The sequence below is a fragment of the Ochlerotatus camptorhynchus genome, unplaced genomic scaffold (genome assembly GCF_037179485.1).
Source record: "Ochlerotatus camptorhynchus isolate MF236.1 unplaced genomic scaffold, CSIRO-AGI_Acam_v1.1 ptg000024l, whole genome shotgun sequence".
In the NCBI taxonomy this organism is placed as follows: Eukaryota; Metazoa; Arthropoda; class Insecta; order Diptera; family Culicidae; genus Ochlerotatus; species Ochlerotatus camptorhynchus.
In genome coordinates, this window is record NW_027040516.1 from 1,529,076 (window position 1) to 1,550,810 (window position 21,735).

The 21,735-nt window shown below is 38.5% G+C and overlaps 1 protein-coding gene across 1 annotated transcript in view; it reads right to left on the minus strand.

Annotated features, from left to right (window-relative positions):
* Positions 1–823: 823 nt before the first annotated feature.
* LOC135707276 (lipase 3-like) overlaps positions 824–21,735 on the minus strand; it is a 37,011-nt gene continuing 16,099 nt past the window's right edge. Inside the window, exons 4-5 of the mRNA XM_065229075.1 lie at positions 8,801–8,911; positions 824–1,004 (exon numbers count right to left, since the gene is read on the minus strand). Coding sequence (XP_065085147.1) covers positions 824–1,004; positions 8,801–8,911 — 292 coding nt within the window. The remainder of the gene's footprint in view (positions 1,005–8,800; positions 8,912–21,735) is intronic.

Below are 21,735 nucleotides of genomic sequence, written 5' to 3' on the forward strand. Positions count from 1 at the left end.
AGTGTATTTTTGCGGCAAAATTTGTACTTTTCTTACTCTTTTTTTACTTTGACATCCGATATCTCAGAAACTAAAACTGCTAGAAACTTGAAACTTTCAGATTCTCTTAGTTGAAATGTTTACTATCGATCAAAAATAATGAAATAAGGATTAGTGAAAGTCGATTTTTTGATTTTTGACCGCCTTATATCTGATAGTGCGCCGGGGTCGCCCCCCAGTGTTGAAACTGATCCCAGCTGACGCAATGGTAGATGCGTCGGGAAGCTAGGAATCGGTTGACGGATGAGCTCACATCGGCCATCACCGGATAGTGGCCCGAATTCCGCTCCTGGTGGGTCACAGGTTGCGAGATGTTGTCTCCCATGTTACTGAAGAAGATGTCGATGGTGTAGTGAACGCCAGACCGGCTCAAATGGGTGGGAGAGTTCGGCGCTATTATGGTGTAGTGAGCCTCTTGCAGGTCGTCGTTCAGGATTGTGCCGTTTTGGTTGCGTCGACTGTTGCCCCAAGCCTGGTGTTTGGCTCTTAGGTTGCCAGAGATGATGTACTTCTCACACCGTCGAGTTAGTCTCATGATGTCTCTCCACAGGTCTGCTACCGACCCGTCCCTGATGGTGACTTTTTTGGGACAGAAAGCCGCAATGATGGTACAAGGGCCGACAGGAGTGGAGACTTCCGCACCCACCGCTTCGATCATCTTCAGCTGGAAACTCGGTAGCAGTCGACAGCCAATATTTCTCCTTAATGCGATAGCCACTCCTCCTCCGCAGGAGCTGGGTTGGTCTAGCATTACGAGCCGAAAATCGGGGAGGTGAGCATTTATCTACGGCTTCAGGTGTGTTTCGGTGATGACGGTGATGTCAATGCTATGTCCATTGAGAAAATCAACGAACTCAATGATTTTGCTCTTGAGCGAGCAAGCGTTCCAGTTGAATATTTTGATGGCTTCACGGTCCATACTTTTGCATGAGGGACATAACTGCACGAAACTGCTCAGGTAGTGTCTTGATGGTGCGCAAGATTATGATCACCTCAGTCACGAGGATCACTAGTTCATCGCTTGTGAGAGGAGAATTATCTTCTGACTCACCTGACACAGCACGGGCGTACGATAATCCCGGGCAATAGAGCCATGGCTCGGCTGGGCCGCAGCGGCAGTGAGGCGATGCTAAACTGAACGGTGGCTGGGATCGGCTTGATCTGATGGTGGATTCGCAACGGGGGGGGGGGGCGCTAGTTTAGTGGAAGCAGTGCTAGGTTTGGGACCATACGACGAGCCTGAAGTACTGGAAACGTGTCCATGTTGACAATAGGAGCACGATTATTGCGGTGGAGACCAGGTTGATTCCTCGTGGAAGCCTGTTGTCGGATCTGGATGAAGGCCGCTCGCTTAGGACATTGTGAGCCCCAGCACATTCGCCACAACGAGCCCACAATTAGTGTTTTTTGTCACTGAATCACGATTTTGAACAGCGCGCGACACTGGTGGAGTCCTTATCGAAGTGCTCCAGGTACAACTGGTCCCGGAATGCACTGGCTTCATCACGTCTCGCAATGAAAAAAATGTTGATTGGTTTCAGATGAAGGTGCTCCACTTCCGCTTGAATCTCCGCAACAGGGAGATTTGGAAGACCAGGGATCACCATTTTCAGTGGTTTGCTTCCAGAGACGTCGTGAGTGTAGAACTCAAACCGGTTCATCAGAAGAAATGTGCCAACAGCGTTGCACAGTGGTTGGAGATGCCAATTTGGTGAACTTAACTGTTTTGTGGTAAAACCGTTGACTTAATCCAAAAACTGTATTGAGAAGAATTGTTCACAAAAACATTGCGCATATTATGACAATTACCAATATTTGTCATGGTATACTATGAAAAAATAAAAAAAAATTACTTTTTTTGCAAAAGAGATAGAAGGGTATTTTTTCAGCAAAGTTGTAGTACTTACAAAAATATGAAACTTTGTTCCAAACATCAAATTTGTATGACGAATACTTGTAGATATGATAAGATATGAAGCGTTTTTGATGGAAACCCCCTTAAATTCAGTTTTTTGAGTTTAACTTTTTTATAACTGTTTTTTTTAAGTAAAGAATGTTCTAAAATTATAGAAACAACATACAAATACATGTTTTTGCTAAAGACAGTATGTGGTTAAAATCATCCCTTTCAACTTATAACTTTATAGTACTTTTTACATTTATTTTTCCTTAATTTCAGCTGCATATAGGGGAGAAGGTAGCAAACCGGGACACAGCACCAAGTGCTCTTTTTAAAGCTTAGACTCTGTACTACAAAGTAGTGAAGGTTTGGTTAGCGCCAATTCATAAGTGAGTGAATAGGGTCACGTTGAATGTTCACGTGTTTGGCCTTTTTCTATATAAAAACTAACCCTGTCTCCTCATTTATGAACGGTAAATTGCGGATTATAGAAACAGATATTATCAAACTCATCCTTGAACAACAAGAAAATTTTCTGTATGTATGCATTAACAAAAAATGATTAATTTAAACAAAACATTTTCTAAGACAAGCACTTTGTGTGCTTAGTTTACTCCAGTTGTCAATATATATTTTGGTTAGAAAAGCGTGAAATTAAAACGGTGGTGTATAACTCTATACCATCCTCAGCAAGATACTGCCGACCCGTGCGAATTCAGTTGGTTAGTGAGACGACTGAAGTTACCCTCAGAGAAAAAGAGCATGTGGATAATACGATCCAAAATCTTCGGCCAACGGAATTCGAAATCAATGGTCATCGGATCCGAGTCGAATATAGGCTACATATAACCATGATTGATGGCAAAGTTGTTAATGCTGTTACGACCACAAAATAAGCACAGCTATGTAAAATCTGCAAGACTACACCCACTCAAATGAATAATATTCAAAATGTTCTTTTGCGACCAATCGATGAAGAAGTATTTCAGTTTGGATTATCAGTTCTCCATGCAAACATCTGGTAAGAAAAATGTAAAATAACGTTGTTCAATCCATTCAAAATTTGACAAATTGTTACAGATTTTTCGAATAATTTCTACACCTGGGCTACAAAATGAAAGTCCAAAAATGGAGATGCACTGGACCTGATGCCGAAAAAGTTAAAGTCCGAAAGCAGCTTATCCAACAACGCTTCAAACTAGAATTGGGACTTCTTGTTGACATGTCACGCGGCAATAGAGCGAACGATGGGAATACTGCGCGACGTTTCTTTGAGAATGCAGCAGTTCCTGTAGAGCATTTCTAGCTCAAATCGTTAAAAAAAATGTCAATTTTGTCTCGACCCCTTCTGATTTGAATGAAACATTGCTCACGTGTTCGCTGCTACTAATGGTTGCATTTTTCATTTAAATATGATTTTTTCCTCCAGAGTAACTTTTGAAAAGGGCGTATAAAAAAATTGATTATTTTTTTTTTCAAAAAATCATAACTTGAAAACTATTGCTCTGATCAAAACGGCATATGAGAAGAAGTTTTAGGTAGTTAAATTATCTTTGCGGAAAAAATACACTGAAAGAAAAAACTTCGTAAATTAGTATTTAAAAAACATAAAACGATGATTATCTCAAAACACCCCCCCTTCGATCTTTATAATTTTTTTTTTCAAGAAAATTGATGGAATACCCTTAAGTTTTGTGAAAAGTGTATGCTGGTAACTTCCTTCAAAAGAAATCTATAATTTTTTAAATTTTTGTTGATTTTTACAAGTTGATGAAAATGCATATTTTTTTGAAAAATAACAATTTATTTGGATTTTACGCATAATTTTCGATAACTTTGCATATAAAAACTTTTTTCCTAAGTCCAGCCGTTCTCAAGTTAATGCAAATTAAAAAAATATAATTATAACAATTTTCAACATTTTAGGCCATTTTCAAATGTTCGTCGAGATGTCCAGCAACGAGATTTTATTTCATGATTGTATATTAAAAAACAAACAATTCATTCTCAGATATGGTAGCTGTCAGACTTACTCGTTTCTATCTAGAGGCAGCGGAAGAGAAGCACGTTGATGTGGTCAAATGAAAGATTTGTTGAGATAAAAAACAGTATATATTTATTATTTTATTTTACAACTCATATTATTTGAATACACTGGAGTCGCTTTTTACGCGGGTGATACGTCCCGCGTAAAAAAAACCGCGTAAAAAAACCGCGTAAATTCCGGAATCCGCGTAAAAAAAACCGCGTAAATTCCGAAGTTCGCGTAAAAAAAACCGCGTAAAAAAAGACCGTGTAAGAAAAAACCGCGTAAAAAGCGATATACCGCGTCAATTCTGAAATCCGCGTAAAAAAAACCAAAATCCGCGTAAAAAAAAACCGCGTAAATTCCGGAATCCGCGTAAAAAAAACCGCGTAAATTCCGAAATCCGCGTAAAAAAAAACCGCGTAAAAAAAAACCGTGTACAAAAAAACCGCGTAAAAAGCGACTCCAGTGTACATTGAATAATTTGGGTGTATCGTTTGAATTAGAGAATATTTTTACTGCAATTTGGTTGTTTGAAACTGGAATATAGCAATGATATTTTCGAGTTCCAGGAATTGGTTTCACTTTCTTAAAAATTGGATCAAATTCCGTGTCAGCCTTTTTGTATTCTTCCGTAGAAACATAACAAAATGACATTTTTGTTTGAAGATCTTCTTTACGACTATTTGCCCAGTCGTACAGTTGTTCAGGGTTCGTTATAGGGTGCTCGTGTTGCTTAGCTAAACTTGCTCTGGTTGCCATTCTCTTAAGGGTACCGCCAATCGCATCACAATGACCTTTGCCGTGTGAAGTTGCAAAAAAATGCCATTCAATTTCTACATTATGCTTATCTTTAAATCCACAGAGGCTAGCAATTTTTTTATGTTTTTGTATTGTGAAAATACAAATACACTTTTGGACTGTTATTTGCAACTTTAAAAATTCTAATAATTTTGAGATAAACAACTGAACTACTGTTACTGTGTCATGCTTTGAAATTGATTTAGGTAGAGGTTTACAACACTTGAAATTGTTATCCATCGTAAAAAACTACTTGCTTTTTAACTTGAAACGCTAAGAGAGATGAACTGAATGGAACAGGTGAAGATCGTCCCAATATATATATATATGTAGCAGAATAATTACAATGTTGACATTATACCTATCTTCATTAGGTACAATTGATTATAGCAAACTTTTTTAAGTGTGAGTGTAAGAAGCCTCCACGGGGTGCCTTTTTATGTAGTTATGATATCGCGGGATGAGCTCTTAAGGCACAATATGGTATACGTCAGAGAAGTACCTAGAGAATTTATCTCAATTACAGGTTTAATAACATATTTGTTTACCTGTTTATGTTTTGAGCCTCTGTTATGACATACACAATTCTATAAAGGTATACAACTAATAGAGGACAGAAAAAAGGCACATGACTGGGTTTGTTGATTATTTGGGTATATTTGAGAGTATTTACTTATAAACGTGTTTCTTTTCCGCTGCGTCTAAATAGAAACGGGTAAGTCTGACAGCTACCATATTTGAGAATGAATTGTCTGTTTTTTAATATATATTCATGGAAAAACATCTCGTTGCTGGACATCACGACTAACATTTGAAAATGGCCCAAAATGTAGAAAATTATTATAATTTTTTTTTAAATTGCATTAACTTGAGAACGGCTGGACTTAGGAAAAAAGTTTCTATATGTAATGTTTTTGAAAATTATGCGTAGAATCCAAATAAATTACTATTTTACTAAAAAATATGCAATTTCACCAACTTGTAAAAACCAACAAAAATTTCAAAAATTATTAAAAAAAATATAAGAAAGTTACCAGCATACACTCTTTACTAAATATTAGGGCATTTATTCAGTTTTCTTGAAAAAAAAAAATTATAAAGATCAAAGGGGGGGTGTTTTGAGATAATCACCGTTTTACTTTTTTTAAATACTAATTTACTAAGTTTTTCTTTCAGTGTATTTTTTTCCGCAAAGATAATTTAACTACCTAAAACTTCTTCTCATATGCCATTTTGATCAGATCAATAGTTTTCAAGTTATGATGTTTTGAAAAAAAAATAATCCATTTTTTTATACGCCCTTTTCAAAAGTTACTCTGAAGGAAAAAATTATATTTAAATGAAAAATGCAACCATTAGTAGCAGCGAACACGTGAGAAATGTTTCATTCAAATCGGAAACACTCATGACCAACCGGTTTGCGTTTTGGGCTGGAAATGCTCTGTAGAGATTTTAGGTGTCGAAACAGCTCAGTTGTTAGTAACCCTATACCATTTGTTTTACTTGCCCGCCACGGTCCCTAAGATTTTAATGCACGGTTCAGACATTCATTCTCAATTTTAATGTTCCTATCGGACTGACCACTTTGTCAAGCAGTTTTGGCATGACTTTCTACCAGCGATTTCACAAAACTGGACGAACAGCTCATTCCTGAGAAACGCGAGTTCCTTCGAACAAAAACAAAAAGGTGAACAGTGGGGGCACTTTTTCTCGTTTCTCAACTGGATCTATATCTACTTCTTGGGGAAGTGCCGAGAACGGATTACTCTGAAGCATCTTTTCGTGTGGTTGCTGGCACCAGCTTTCTTGCGAGGCCTTTTCGGGGCATCTTGAACAGATGCGGCTGCATCCAAACATTGACGACCCATCACCTTTTGTTTTTTCAACGGGTGAGTGGAGGCATTCAATTGTTGCTCCACTACCGCCGATTTGAAGACTACCACAAGAAAGGCGAGAACTGACGACAAGTTGCTAACCAAAGCGAAAACTCCGAACGACTCGAGAGGGCGAGCGAAAAGAAAATCGGACTGCACAGCTTGATGGTCAAGGTCTTTCAACGTTTTATCCACATGTTCAACCATTGGCGTTGACGGCGACTCTTATCCTATGAGACAATCCATAAGCAAACGTCAGACTGTGCGTGTAACATGGCGGACTTTGTACTATCCTGTCACTCCACCGAAAATTCCCATAAGAAACTGTCTATTTTAGCTGGAAGAGCAAATTTTTCGACGGTGCCGTCAACGCCAATGGATGGGAGGGCATCATCCGATTGTCATAGTCCTCTTTGTCCAAAATAGCTGCTGCATTACCGTTGTCCGCTTTTGTATAAAATACCGGCTTTGTTTTTAATTCTTTGAGAATTCGAATTTCCTCTTTTTCGGTTTTACTAAGTGAATGTCTTTTCGTTTTGTAAATATTGTCTCTGAAATGATATTCCTGATAGTCTTGTGAAATTGAATAGGAAGTGTGTGAGTGATTGTAGTCTCCATGGTCTCTTCCACGTCAGGTTTTGAGGAGATCGCATATCCTAATCCCTTGTTCAGAAGTTTTAATTGGTCTTCTGAGAACGGCTGCGTCCTTCTGCTGTGTTGTGTATTTCAAACCGTATTATAGTGACCACAGTTTGTTGTTATGTAACTTTCTTTCCGTTTTCCTCGCAGTCCTTCAAAAAACAGTCCAGTCAAAAACAGCCAGCCAGAGAATGGTCTTTAGAAGAGGGATGGTAGATAGCTCCGTTAGAGTACATCAGGATGAAAATTGGATAGAAGTTGAAAATGAGCGAAGGGTCCTTTTGCCTAAACCGTACGATGTACGCGGATTTTGGCGATGTTGGCCTATGGATCTAAGATTGGGCCCATCGCTAAAAATCTGCTATTTATCAATTTTATCTAGATGAACGTGTCATTGGGACGGTACTAATGGATATTTTTGGTCGCTATTGAAAGTTTAATCGATTGCTGAATTTATGTATGGGCCCAAATTAGGGGCTTTTAGGCCGACATTACATGCATTTCCCCTATGTCCTCAAATCTACAGGCCAAAAATGTGCGCCCGCCTTTGTTCATTACTGTCTGCGGCTGTGGAATAGTTCTAGCGACGTTTCATCACTACCTAAAGCCCCACGTTGCCGGAAGCATTTCCAGTCGATGGTGTGTTATAATGCAATTCTTCTTTACCCAACTATTGTGTTACTCCTCTCATCATGACCAACGTGGTCATCGATGATATGTGCTTACCTCTCAGTATCTTCTAACTTTCTTATAAGCAATTGATATTGACTGCAAAGTCGCTAACCGTAATTAAAATTAATAATAATTATTAATGATTAATCTTTCAAAAATCATGATTAGTGATTATAATTAATCATCAATTTTATTAATGAATTGTTAATCATGATTAATTTTATGATTAATCACTAACGGTCTGCTTTAAATGCCAAAACACATGGTCTAATTGAGGTGATGCAATTCACCTCTGATCTGGTGGTCGGTGGTCAATTGACTTGTACTTGAAAGCGATCAGAAAATCTTGGCCATCGACCAGTTTTCTGGTTGTTCAATTCACAATTCAAATGAGTTGATCGCCTGATTGAATAGTATAAACCGGGCTTAATTATGGTTCTATAACTCGATATTGGCTATCGCTTTTCTCTAACTAGATCAACGAGGGCCATTTTCGACCTTTGGCCACCTTTAGTTTTGTAATCCAATTTCCAAACGTCATGCTGAGATGTCAGGCGCTGTGGCTAAATGAAACCCAATTCGATGGCAGACACGCGAGAAAAAAAATAAACCTATGTAGTTCAAAACCGACGATTCGCCCCGCTAATAATCGACTAAGCTGTACCACCCATCATAGCGCGAGAGCTGATCGCAAAATTCGTGCTAAAATGAGTAATAAAACGGCACCAACCTCGCAGTCTCGGCATGTTTTCCAATCAGTAGTTAAAGGGGCGGCAGCAGCGCTTTTCAAAACACTGAAACTTTATGTCACGAATTTAGAACAATTTTATTATGCGCCGCGAAACTGACTTTCGGTTTCCCCTCAGCACCGACAGACGGACGGCTAGTAGAACATGACACCACTGCTGCTGCTGCTGCTGCTGCTGCTGTTGTTGCTGGGGCGTGCTAATAATTGCAATTCTAAGGGAAAGGAAAAACGCGAACGACTCAATAACCAGCGTGGCGCGAAATTTTCCATTCGACCTCTGCTCAGAATCACAGCTGAGGCGATTTGGAGCTGATTTCAGTGCACCAATCACAACTTCGATTGCCAGAGTGACTTTCCTTGTGGAAAATGCTCTGAAACGCATTGGGAAACCTAAAACCGTCAAACACGGCAAGGTCGGCCCTATTTTGTAAGCTAATCGTATGTCTTTATTAAAATGTTCCGTCCAGCAGAGCAGCTTATCCGGTTTCCAACGTGGCTAGGCGAAAGTGAAAGATAAATTGCTCTACAACGCAGCTCGTAAATCTCGTCGGTTTTCGCATGCGGGTGGAGGTCGCCATCACTGCAGTATAATAAAGCGTAGCATAACAAATCACATACCGGTCACTGTGAAAAGGACGTGATGGTTTTGGATTAGCACCTTCAATAGCCACAACTCAACAACAACCATAGTGGCAAGACAATATCCTAACAATAGCCGGAGATGAGGAACTACAATCGTAATTACACGCCTTGTGGGCTTTGACGAAAAGATTGTTTTACGCTGCTGCCGTGGGGAAAAAGGGCATGTTGTGGCTTCTTTATGATTTGGATTTCCTCGTTCAATTACAACAACGGTGAGTCAATAAGTTTGTCACTTCACCAATCTCAATCTCAAGGCAGAGTGGAGTGGTTCTAAATGAATCATAATCCATCAAATTTTTCATGAACTCCGCGATACCCACCAAACTTCCGTCATTTCCTAATTTGTTGGACAATCAGTTCACGCCTTAGGAAATTTCCATATACGATGCATGACATTGTCAATCCATTCACCTCTTGTCAAAGCCTCAAGCCGTTGAAGTGCCGAAGAATGGCATCCAAAATTAGATCATGTTCCTTGCTTTCGTGCTATATTGCCTATGGAAACGGTATTATTTGATAGGTTCTCTCCGCCCGGTGTGCAAGGTCTCCACAACTTTGAGGCGTGTTCTTCAGCGGAGTCAATTGAACTGTGGCATTATTTTTTTTTTGTCTATGCCGTTGTCGGTTGAAACAAATAGTCGATTGGAATGGCCTTGATTTAGCGCCACCGCCTCGTTCGTCTAGATCACAAGAGATCATTATTTGATGGTCGCACCGAGCACGTTCCCTCTACCTACCGGTGTAGTCTATGCGCCTCTGACCTCCTACGGGCGCGGTAGTGCCAAAAAATGAGATCAGATCTTGTGTGAGGGTGCGGTCTGGTCCGTTGGTCGTCCGATGAAGCGGGCGTGAAAAAAAATTGGAGCACACGCCACTTGGTTTTTCGGTAACGAACGATGATGTGGACATCAATATTCTTACTGCGAAGTGCTATACTTACAGGCATTCATGCGGGGTCCGTGCATAATAGTACCGTATAATTACCATTCGGTGGGTTGATTTGACTGAGCTGACTCATACGTGACATGACATGTTGCGCGGGGTTCATAGTGCTAACGGGAATGCGTTATACCATACTCTCCGGCCAAGATCTAGATCGATGAATACGTACGTTCAAGATATGCGGGGTGACCCTTCGGACCTTGGCTGCCCGTTGTTGCAGGGAAGAAAATAGCAGGGTACTGAAAACAATGTCGATTGAAAGTTGGAATTTGCCCGTACGGTGATGGATGGTGATCGATTGGTAACGGTCACTCAAGGTTAGAACCGTTGACTCATACAATGTTGGTTGGCAGTCGATGATTGACTAGTGCGCAATTTCATTTATAATTGTTTGATTTTTCTTCATATCTTGGTTGCTTTCTTCGGCAATGTTGTTCAGGTGGACAAGATATATTGAAGGGTTGACAATTACAGAATTTGATCCGGATTTTCAGGAGAATTCTTTAGTTAGTTAGAGAAAATGTTTGGGAAACGGATAAAAAATATTTAATAGTTGTTTGGCAAAATATGGAGAACAACTTTGCCAGAGACCTCAAATCATGTTGATTTCTGTGCATTGAGTTATAAAGCATATGCTTCAGACCAACCAAGCCTCCATGAGTAACCAACTTCGAAAACTGCCTTTTCAATTGTTCTAATCAAAATTAAGTGGGCGTAGAAGTCTGAGTCAATATTTTTCAAGATTCGTAGACTCCTCAATTTTCCTGATTTAAAATCAGCAACGCCGAAATCAAAATACTTGTTATTAGACGAGTTTTCAAAATCATGAACATGGAAATAATATCAATTTCTCAGGTATAGCAACGATTGCAAAATTTCGAGCATGAGTCAATTTAAAGAAAAAATGAAACTGGGCAAATCTTGAAGATCCCATATTTGTGATTTTGTTTTGTGGCTTGAAAAAATTCGAAAAATATACGATTTAAAGCAATTATCATCATGTTGGGAAAATATATGAACTCTTTAACGAGAAGCAGAATTTACACTTGAATAAATTTAGGAGACCTTAAACATGGACATACTTTCAAGCACTCGCGTGCACAGGGTGGGGCAAGGTGGGGCAATTTCCCCCCTTTTATAAATAAGATTATTATTTCCACACTCACAAAATTATGATATTAAATAACTTGATTTCTTGATAACTTGATTTGAAGGTAAATTAACTTCATTTCATAATTTCATTTTATTGCGTTAATTCCTTTGAGATGGTACCTGCACCATAAAGGGGCATGAAGGGACAAACTGCAATGAAATGTTTTGGTCAAGTGCCCAACAAACAATTTTAGCAGTAGATCAGCTTATACAGGCAAACATTGCCTTATGTAGCTAATGTTTGCCTGTATAAGGCAATATTTGCCTGTGGTGCATACAAAAAAATGCTGGTGTAATTTTTTTTTTTTTCAATGTGGTTTATGGAGGGTTAAAAGAAGAGGGTAAATTTAAGGTTGAAAAAATTAACCTTCGTGGTGGTAAATCGAAGATAAAACTTTTTATTGAATATTTCTGGCGTAAAAATATCATTAAGGTTGTGCATAGAGGGACTAATCAAAATGAATAACTCTGGTGGAAAAATTGAATTTCGCTTAAAATTTGGAGGTGCTCACTTACCTGAAAATTCGCAACACTGTGGTGCATCAAGAGGCAAAGCCTGAAAATTGCACCACAAAGGTGCATGGTGAAACAAACTTCACTGACAATTTATGGTGCACCGTTCTGGTGAATGGAGGAGCATACTTTATTGAAAATTTCAGGTGCAAAATTTTCATCGCTCTAATAAATGAAATGAACAGAATATTTCTGATGGAAAACTTGCACTGGTATGGTTAATCAAGGAACAATCTTTATTTAAAATTAAGCTATATTGAAAATTTCTGGTGGAAAATCTGCACCGTTCTGGTGTATGAATAGGCAAGCTTTTTGCGGTCTTAAATTTGCATCCTTCTGCTGAATAGAGAAACAAACTTTAATAAAAATTTCTGGTGTAAAATTTGCTCCATTCTGATGATCGGAAGGAAGTTGTTTTGCTGAAAATTTATGATGAAAAATCTGAAAATAGGGGCAAGCTTTATTTGGTGGAAAACCTGCAACATTCTGATGATAGGAGAAGCAAGCTATATTGAAAATGTCTTGTGGAAAATGGAAAATGGAAAAAGGAAATCGGCACCAATCAAAAGATTGAAGAAGCAATTTTTATTGCACATTAACGGTGGAAAATTTGCATAGTTCTGGTGAATGGATGGGCATGCTTTATTGAACATTTCTGGTAGAAAAACTACAACGTTTTTGTGAATGAACAGGCAACTTAAACTTTACTTCCGAGAAGAACCTCAAGGGTATTGAATTCTGAGGACAGTTCCAAAAGAAAAAAAAATTTGGGATGATTTCATGAAAATTCTGCGAATAATTTCTTGTGAATCCTGCACACAGTTCAAAAATAATATCGAAAAAAATACCGAGAGAATCAAATTTTGAATGAAATTTCAAATAAATGTTGGGGAAACTTTCACGAGAGCTCTGAGGATAATTTCAAGCTCATTCTGGGAAGAACTTCCGGAGAATACAGAGGAAATTCTTCTAAAACTTTAGGGGAATTTCAGCTCCCAGGTGTTCTGAGAAAAAAAATTCAAACATATTTCGAGAAGAACCTCAAGGATATTAAATTCTTAAGACAGTTCCAAAATATTACTGGGGAGAATTCAAAGAAAATTCTGGGGATAATTTCTAATGCATCCTGCAGATACAGTACTGGACAAAATAAATCATACACCCATATAATGTTTCTTTGGAGCTCGATATATCAGGTAGATTCAAACATACAATAATGGTTTGTTCTGCAATACTTCTGTATGTTTTTCGCTAAAACTGTGCAGGCATAGAATATTCAATATATTGTATGACTTTCTCAATCATCATTTATAAGTTGTAAAGGAGAATTTCGAATTGGACAAAATAAATCATACGCCTGATTCGTTAATTCAACTTTCAACTTACATTTTAACACTCTCAGTATTTGGTATGACCACCCTTTGCTTTCAACACTGCTTCCAACCGTCTTGGCATACTTTCGACGAGGTTTTGTAGATATCCTGAATCGATATTTTCCCACGCTGCTTCAAGTGCTTCAAAATAAACGTTTTTGTTGGAAACCGATGCTTTATTCACTTTGTTGTCCAAGTAAGGCCACAAATTCTCAATTGGGTTGAGATCGGGAGATTGGGGAGGCCATTCCAGCGTTTTGATCCGATTTGATTTGAAAAATGCCGTTGTTTTCTTCGCTGTGTGCTTTGGGTAATTATCTTGTTGGAAAATGCAATTGATTCCAGGCCAGTTTTCAGTAGCGACTTGATTTTCACCTAACAAGTCAATGTACACATCTGCAGTCATTATTCCCTTTAGATGAGCCAAGCTTCCAACACCAGACCACGCAAATGCTCCCCATACCATGATATTTCCGCCTCCGTGTTTAACCGTATTTTGAATGTATGGTTCCTTAAGAGCGTCACCGGAACCTCGCCAAACCCTTGATCGCCTAACTAAAATTTGCTCTCATCCGTCCACAGAACTCGTTTCCAGAAGTCCACAGTCATTCCGGCGTACTTTATAGCAAATTCCATCTCTTTCGTTGGTTCCGCTTGTTGATAAAAGGACGTTTCGATGCCAAACAGCTTTTCAAACCGCTCTCATTAAGTCGCCGGCGAACAGTACGTCGACTTACATTGAGATCCATCGATTTCACAATATGCCTAGACGAATACTTCGGATTCTGCTTAGCCATTCGAACAATTCTGATGTCATCACGATTACTTGTCGCACGATGACGTCCTTGTCCGGATAAATTCCTCACAATTCCTCGTGTTTCGTACTTTTTCCATATGTGCTGAACAGCTCCAACTGAGATCGAGAACTTTTCGGCAATTTTCCAAAAATAAATTCCCTTTTCACGATCGCGAATCACCAAATTTCTAACATCGAGCGAAATCTGCTTTCCCGACATTTTTCACTTTTTAAATGACGCAAACAAAACACAACGGTGCGATGCACACACTTCCCGGAACAAGAACTGTCAAATATTACGCCGTGATCCCAAATCTTCAGATTTTGTTTTTATTCGATGGCTAAAAAATAAAACCTTAGGAGTGTATGGTTTAGTTTGTCCAAGCACAAAAGTGAGCATATATTTATTTAAATTTGTAACAAAAATAGCAGAATATTATAAAAATTTTCATTCAGCTAATTGAATGCACCATGAGAGATACTTGAACTTTTCTGAATATACTGCTGAAGAAAATTCAGAATAGAACTTAAAGGGAATTACAACGATGAGCATGAGCATGAGCATTATTGACCGTCCACGGTTGCTACTCTGTTATTGCCAGATCAGCTGTAATTACACAGAGAACCAATATATGATGCTTTGGACTAGCAATCGTCCTCAATGTGCAAAACGGATGATCTCAAACTAGGCAATACCAGCGCCAGCCGCACCCGAGCGCAGGTCAAGAGAGGAATGGGTAGGAATGTGTTGACGTGACATTCGCTTTGATGATTCGTTTTAGTAAACGCAGCTTATCGTGTCCAAACGATCATATAACGCGAAGAAGCTTGGGTCTGAACCCACGATCTTCTGGTCCGTAAACAAAAACGTTTGCCACTAGGCAGACAAGCTCCTTTTTAAAAATATTTCTTATTAAAAAATAAAGCGATTGACGAATCATGAATGTCGATGGGCCTGAGATTTGACTCATGATGATCTGCTCAGTAATCAAACATGATTTCTCAAAGAACACCGATCCCCTCATATCACATCATACCTTTACTCGATTTGTTGTACCCATTCAAGCCCGGCACCGGTGACGATAAATTTCGCAAAATACACGATAAACAAGATTTGACCATAAGTCTCCTCAACATGAAAGGACCTAAGACCGCGTTTTTCTGCTCAGTAAGCAAGCCACTGCAACGGACGATCATTCTAATCCGAAAACTAAAAGCTACGAAAAAGCACTTTGGCCTTCATTAAGTGCCACAGTTAAGTGCCTCTTAAATCATAACAAGCGATGACTGACGTAACGATTGTTAAGGCCCTTATTAAACAAGATAGTAAAATAAAATTACGTTCTCGAAAGTAGTCTAGTATCCTAAACTGGATCAAGCGTGCACTCTTTTTTCCTAAACATTCCAAGGCGTTCCGCCCAAGATCTAACAGTTACAATTTTCTACTAGTGGCCTGGGATAAATCTTAATGTATTTTTCCCACAAAACTTAACTATGTTCTAGCTCTCCGATGCATACCTTATCGACAGTATCGCTTTTCTTATGTTCTTTCTAAAACTTCAAAACAGATAACGCGCGATCGAGGTCATCCCGCCAGGAAACAAAAGAATTGTTTTTAACTGGAACGAACTCACCAAATACAATCACCATGGCAGCACCAACACAACCCTAAAAAAAAATTGGAAAATTTCGAACTAAAACAATAACAAACTTTTGTTAACAACCCACCGAAATCGGACAACATGAACGATGATCACCGGTAAAACTATGATCGATTTGCGGTGCGGTAAGATTGGTCCGTTCCGCCCAAGATCTATCAGTTACGATTTTCTACAATAGAAGCCTGCGATAAATCGTAATGTCTTCTTGCGCACAAGACTCAACAATTTTCTGGGTTCACACCTTACTGACAGCATGACCCCTCTTATGTTCCAACCTGGGAGGGAGACCCAGACTCGAAACATATAAACGTCAAAAGGAAACAGACACAAGCTATCAGCAACTGCCATTGGGAGCCAAGCAGTTTGACGATGCTTTTCTTACAAATGAACAAGAATACAGAATGCGGTATTATTATTATTTATCTTTATTAGGGAAGCTTTCAGCCTTAGGCTGGTTCGCCTCCAAACAGAATGCGGTATTGAAATCTTTCGAAAAGTAATTTCTGACAAATTGTGGTTTCTAGCTATCTTATTCAATGGGACACCATTGAATATACCTGAATATACACTTAAATCCATATTGAAAGATACCATTAACCAAGGTTTTGCCAAAATCCTCGGTGGCATGATAAAATACAAAACAGCAAAGTACATTTTCTCACTGCACACTGAACAACGTCAAGCAAGCACTACACGCTCAAAGTAAAACAGGTAATATTGCTACGCATATTTAGATTTGATTTCAATAGTTAAAATTTTCATGACATGAAGAAAAAATGAATGCCGTGTGTGCTATCTGTGTTCCAACCAAAACTGCAAAATAGACCACGCGCGATCGAGGTCATCCCGGCAGGAGTGACCAGTCATGGAAAATCATTTACATTCATTTGCTTCTAACTTTTTTGATCAACAGCATTTCGCAAAATGATGTATAGAACTTTAGTAGGATTTATTATTAGCTACAACTTTTGTTCATAACTCAAATCTGTTTCTCTTATGCATCACGAATTAGAGCGGGCAGAACTTGTTACTGTTTTCCAGTGAATGTAAAATACATGCACTGAAAAACAGTAGTGGCTTCTGTTCGCTCTGGTTCGTCATGCATAAGAGATACGGACTTGAAATGTTAACAAAACTTGTAGCTAATAACAAAACCTACAAAAATTTCATACATCATATTGCGGAATTCTGTTGATGAAAAAAGTTAGGGGCAAATGAATGTAAATGAATGCACGAAATGAATGCAAATTTTCCATGCCTGGGAGTGACAAATGAGTTATCTTTAACTTTAACAAGCTCATCAAATACAATCACCATGGCAGCACCAACACAACCTTAAACAAATTTTGTAAAATTTCGAAAATAAAAAGACAGGAAAAAACATACACAACCACAAACGAACAAATTTGCTCTCATCCTATTAATTTTCATTGTTTGAGCATTGTATCGTTAAAATCGAAATTATCGTTTTCCCGTACATCGGCTCAACAGTAAATTCCTATGAACTCGTTATTGAACAGTAAAAATCGTTGAAATTTCGTTGTTGTATATATATTTTTTTTTTTGTGTGTTTAAAAGTATCCCTATTTGTAAGAAATCCTCATTTTTATTTTAAATTTGATTTAAACAAAGTACACAATTCAACATGCATTGTGCAATTTTCTCCAAGTCTTATCACTATCAACAAAGCATAAAAGTTAGCAACGACTAAATGTGTTCCTTTGATTACTGAAACTCCTGTTCCCCTAGTTTGATGCTGTCAGGCCTAGGGTTCGAAGGTAGATCTACCAGTAACGCCCCACGAAAAGGTGATCTACCATCGTTACTGTTTTTCGAGGGAATTCTTATGATGGTTCCAAAAAAAAATTTAGCGCAAATTAAATTTAATTCTCAGGAATGTTTCAGGAAAATTCAAAAAGAAATTCCAAAGAATTTCGGAGGAGTGATTTTAGTTTTAAATTTTTGAAAGATGTAGTTGAAATGGAATTTTAGAAGTTTTCCAAGGTTATTATTAGGAGAAATTCAAGGGAATTCCAAATAAAATTCCAAGGTAATTATGAGGAGAGTAGCTAAGAAATTTTCTTGTTACTTTAAGGGGAATGGGGATACCATTAATTTTTGGAAATTTAAAAGCAGTTTTTTCGTTTAAAGCAAAATTCTGTCAATGAGAATGTGTTTTCTGTGTTCAAGCAGGCAAGTAGAATGCAATAAACACATTTTCATGAACATAATTCTGGTTTGAATTTTTGAAAATTAATGACGTCCCTTTTTACCTTAAAGATAATTTCATGATAATTCTGGATATGATAAATCTCTGTTGATGAACAGAATACCAATAAAAATGAACCATCATTTTGTCATTGCAACTATATATCCTACAACGGGGTTCTTTGAATATCAAAATTTATCCATAATATCGCACAATATCTCTTTAAGTCTGAACTCCAGGATGATTTGGGGAACCTTAGATATATTATTACTACAAATATTCGCTGATGATCCTAAGATTTTTCTCAAGATTGAAACGCATGCTGACGCTATGTTTCTACAAAATCAGATTGATAGATTCAGTGACTGAACGGCGCCGGTGGTGTAGTGGTAAGCGTGATAACCTCTCACCCCAGCAGGCCTGGGTTCAATCCCAGTTGGCGCCGCCGGGATGTTCTGAGGCATAACATCTCTGATCACGCCTTCCTTCGGATGGGAAGTAAAGCCGTTGGTCCCCGGTTCATGAGTTGATGGGTCGATAGGTAGGGTCCAGGTGTGGGAGCTGCCTTCCTGGCACGTCGGTAGCATTGGTGCTCAGCACGGAAAACAAGATCGACGGAAAAAACAAACCAAAGGAAAAAAAAAAAAAAAAGATTCAGTGACTGGTGTGACATGAACCGCATGACAGTAAACCCTAACAAGTGCTCGATAATCACCTTCTCTCGCAAAAAAAGAGCCCTAATAGTTCAATTATACACTCCTGGGTATTTCAATTCAACGAGTAAGTCACGTGAAGGACCTAGGTATTATCTTGGACTCACAACTGACGTTCAAACAGCACATTTCATTTACGGTAGACAAAGCCTACAGATCTTTGGGGTTTGTTTTTAGGATAGCTAAAGATTTCACTGACGTGTACTGTCATAAATCGTTATACTGTTCCCTAGTATGATCTACATTAGAATAGGGTGCAGCTGTTTGGAACCCTTTTTATCATAATGGAGTTGAGCGAATCGAGTCAGTTCAACGCAGATTCCCTATGAGAAACGTTGTTCATTAATACTCCTATAACCTCTTAACACGCGTTGCGGCACTCTAAGGGTTGATGCATATATTATGTCACGCTCTAGGCAGTGAGGGGGGTCTAAGATTTTGTGACAAGCAATGCATTAGGTAAAGGAAAGACGTCACCATATGGGGGAGGGGGGTATTGACATAATTAATGCATGGGCCCTTAGAGCTATGTTCGTCACTGATGTTCTGCAGAATAGAGTCAATTGCCCAGCTTTATTGGAACAAATAAACATCAACATGCAGCCTTCGTCCTTGACGAACAACCAGATGCTTTGATTGCCACTTATTAGAACTAACTACGGCTTGCATAGCGCTATCATCGGTCTTCAAAGATTATTCAACTGAGTTGCATCCGTGTTTGACTTTCACATGTAACGTGAGTTACTGCGACGAAAATTTACCGCTCTATTTTCTTGGAGAACAAATCGTAACGAGTAGTTTTTAGATTTTACTAGCGGAAATGGATGTAATGTCAGCCTGAATTCCCCTAATTTGGACCCATACATAAATTCAGCAATCGATTAAATTTTTAATAGCGACCAACAATATCCATAAGTACCGTCCCAATGACGCGTTCATCTAGATAAAATTGATAAATAGCATATTTTTAGCGATGGGCCCAATATTAGATCCATAGGCCAACATTACAGCCATTTCCCCTATATGTTTTATTATGTACATGACAGTTAGTAGTGTTAACTAACCATCATTGCATTGGGGCCTGTTGATGCAGAAATTAAATAGATAAATAATTAAATCTCCCCTGATGTATAAGTCCTTACACAACTCTCTGGAGTCGTACATATTGTCGGGACATCGAGAAAAACTTTATTAAGCATGAAGAATTTCAAGATCAAATCTTCAGGATGGTTTCATGATCTTATTGTGCCTTGGTTTCATACAATGTGTTTGGGCTTTTCGAGAAATTTCGAAAACATCTCTTTGCAGAACATCTCCTTCGAGCCTCTGTTGATCTTTTAAATATGAAGGCCTTAACTACAGAATAATTTGGATGTTCTAGAGCATACCAAATCATTCATCTGTTTTTGTACTGTTATTAAGTTAAAAGTTTCTTAAAATATGCCTTAGAAAAAATAACTGAAACGATTAAACTTGACGAATAAGGCTTTCTCCTCCGATATCCGATAGCTTGCTTCCATCTCAGCAGCATTCGCATCCAGCACCTTGAAGAAATTGGAAATTTTACCCATTGACGGTCCTGCACTTCCATTTTGGAAGTCAAAACGAACGGTTTTCTTGACCTCAATTCCAGACATCAAGTTTAATTAGCTTCATCGAACAACCAAGCTGCATGCAATGAACAAAGCACACAGGAAAATAGCCTCCATCGGAAATATGAGCGCGTTATATGCCACCATGTTATTTGAAACGTCTGAAACGTCAAAATTAAAGTGTGAACTGCTAAAATGGCGTGGTTTGATTTTGAACTCTACGAGATCTAGAACGTTATGTTGAATTAATTGCAGTCAGGTATTGTTTCAATTTACTAGATAAGCACCCAAGAGGGAATAATTCAAGACCAACAATTGAAATGGCCTTAGCTCGATTTTGTAAACAAACCTTGTAAGGCCATTTTCTCGGGAACCGAAGTCCGCAAAGGCAAATCAACATAATGAACAGGTAGGGGAAATTCTCCTATACCCGATTGTGGTTTAGGTTTGCGAATGAAGGTTTCGGTTCGCGAGAAGATGGCCTTACAAGGTTTGTTTACAAAATGGAGTTAAAGCCATTTCAATCGTTGGTCTTGAATTTCGAGACAGCGGAAGAATTTAGTAAATTTGTTGTCCATATGTATCCAAAGATGAGAAGTTCAATATGATGAAAATTGGATAACATGTATGCAATGTTTAGTCTCATTAAAATAATGTATCACAATTCGAGAGTGAGCATGCATAAGGGCGTATACGCGAAGATCGATTCTCTTCATCGATTTTCTCTTTGCATTGCTACAGCTAAGCGAAACAATTTTAATGAATTTGTTCAATGCAGGGTTGTAACAGGTTGTATTGGCTATCAAAACAAAACAGCCAACGCACCGAGAAACGTTAATTCTAGCGAGTTATTAACAAAAGAGAAAATTGACTGACTGTCGAATTGTTCTGGTATCTTAGCAAGCAGAAGGATTTCTCGCTGGATACGCCCAAGACTAGACATGCGGTAGTTAGTGGCCGTGAACGGTTCCTGGGGAAAGCACTAAACGCGAACCTCATCCCAGGTGACCATTTTAATGCAAGAAAAATTGTTTTTGTTGAAGGAAGTAGGTTACAACAAAGGTAATTGCTATTCGATATTTTTGCAAACAGTGCACTACAGTGACAGATAGCAGACATGAAGCTCAAGTGGAGGTGCCAGACAAAGGTGTCATATCCTAGACAAATGGTAAGTTACAAGTTCGCTGTTATCGTCGTCGTAGTCACCTTAGGCTATACCGTTAGTATATTTAAAATTAACCATCAGCCGTTATTAATTCATATACTATATGAATTATCGCGTATCTCTGTTGTTCATTACATACCAAGTGCAAACTTAATCATATTTTGCCGTGGAGTGTTGTGGTTTTGAGATGCTTGATAAAACTAGATAGATCCTTTTTGTTTGTTTAATTTTATTTTACACAGGATTGGAATTTAAATTTAGGAGCTCGACTCGCCTAC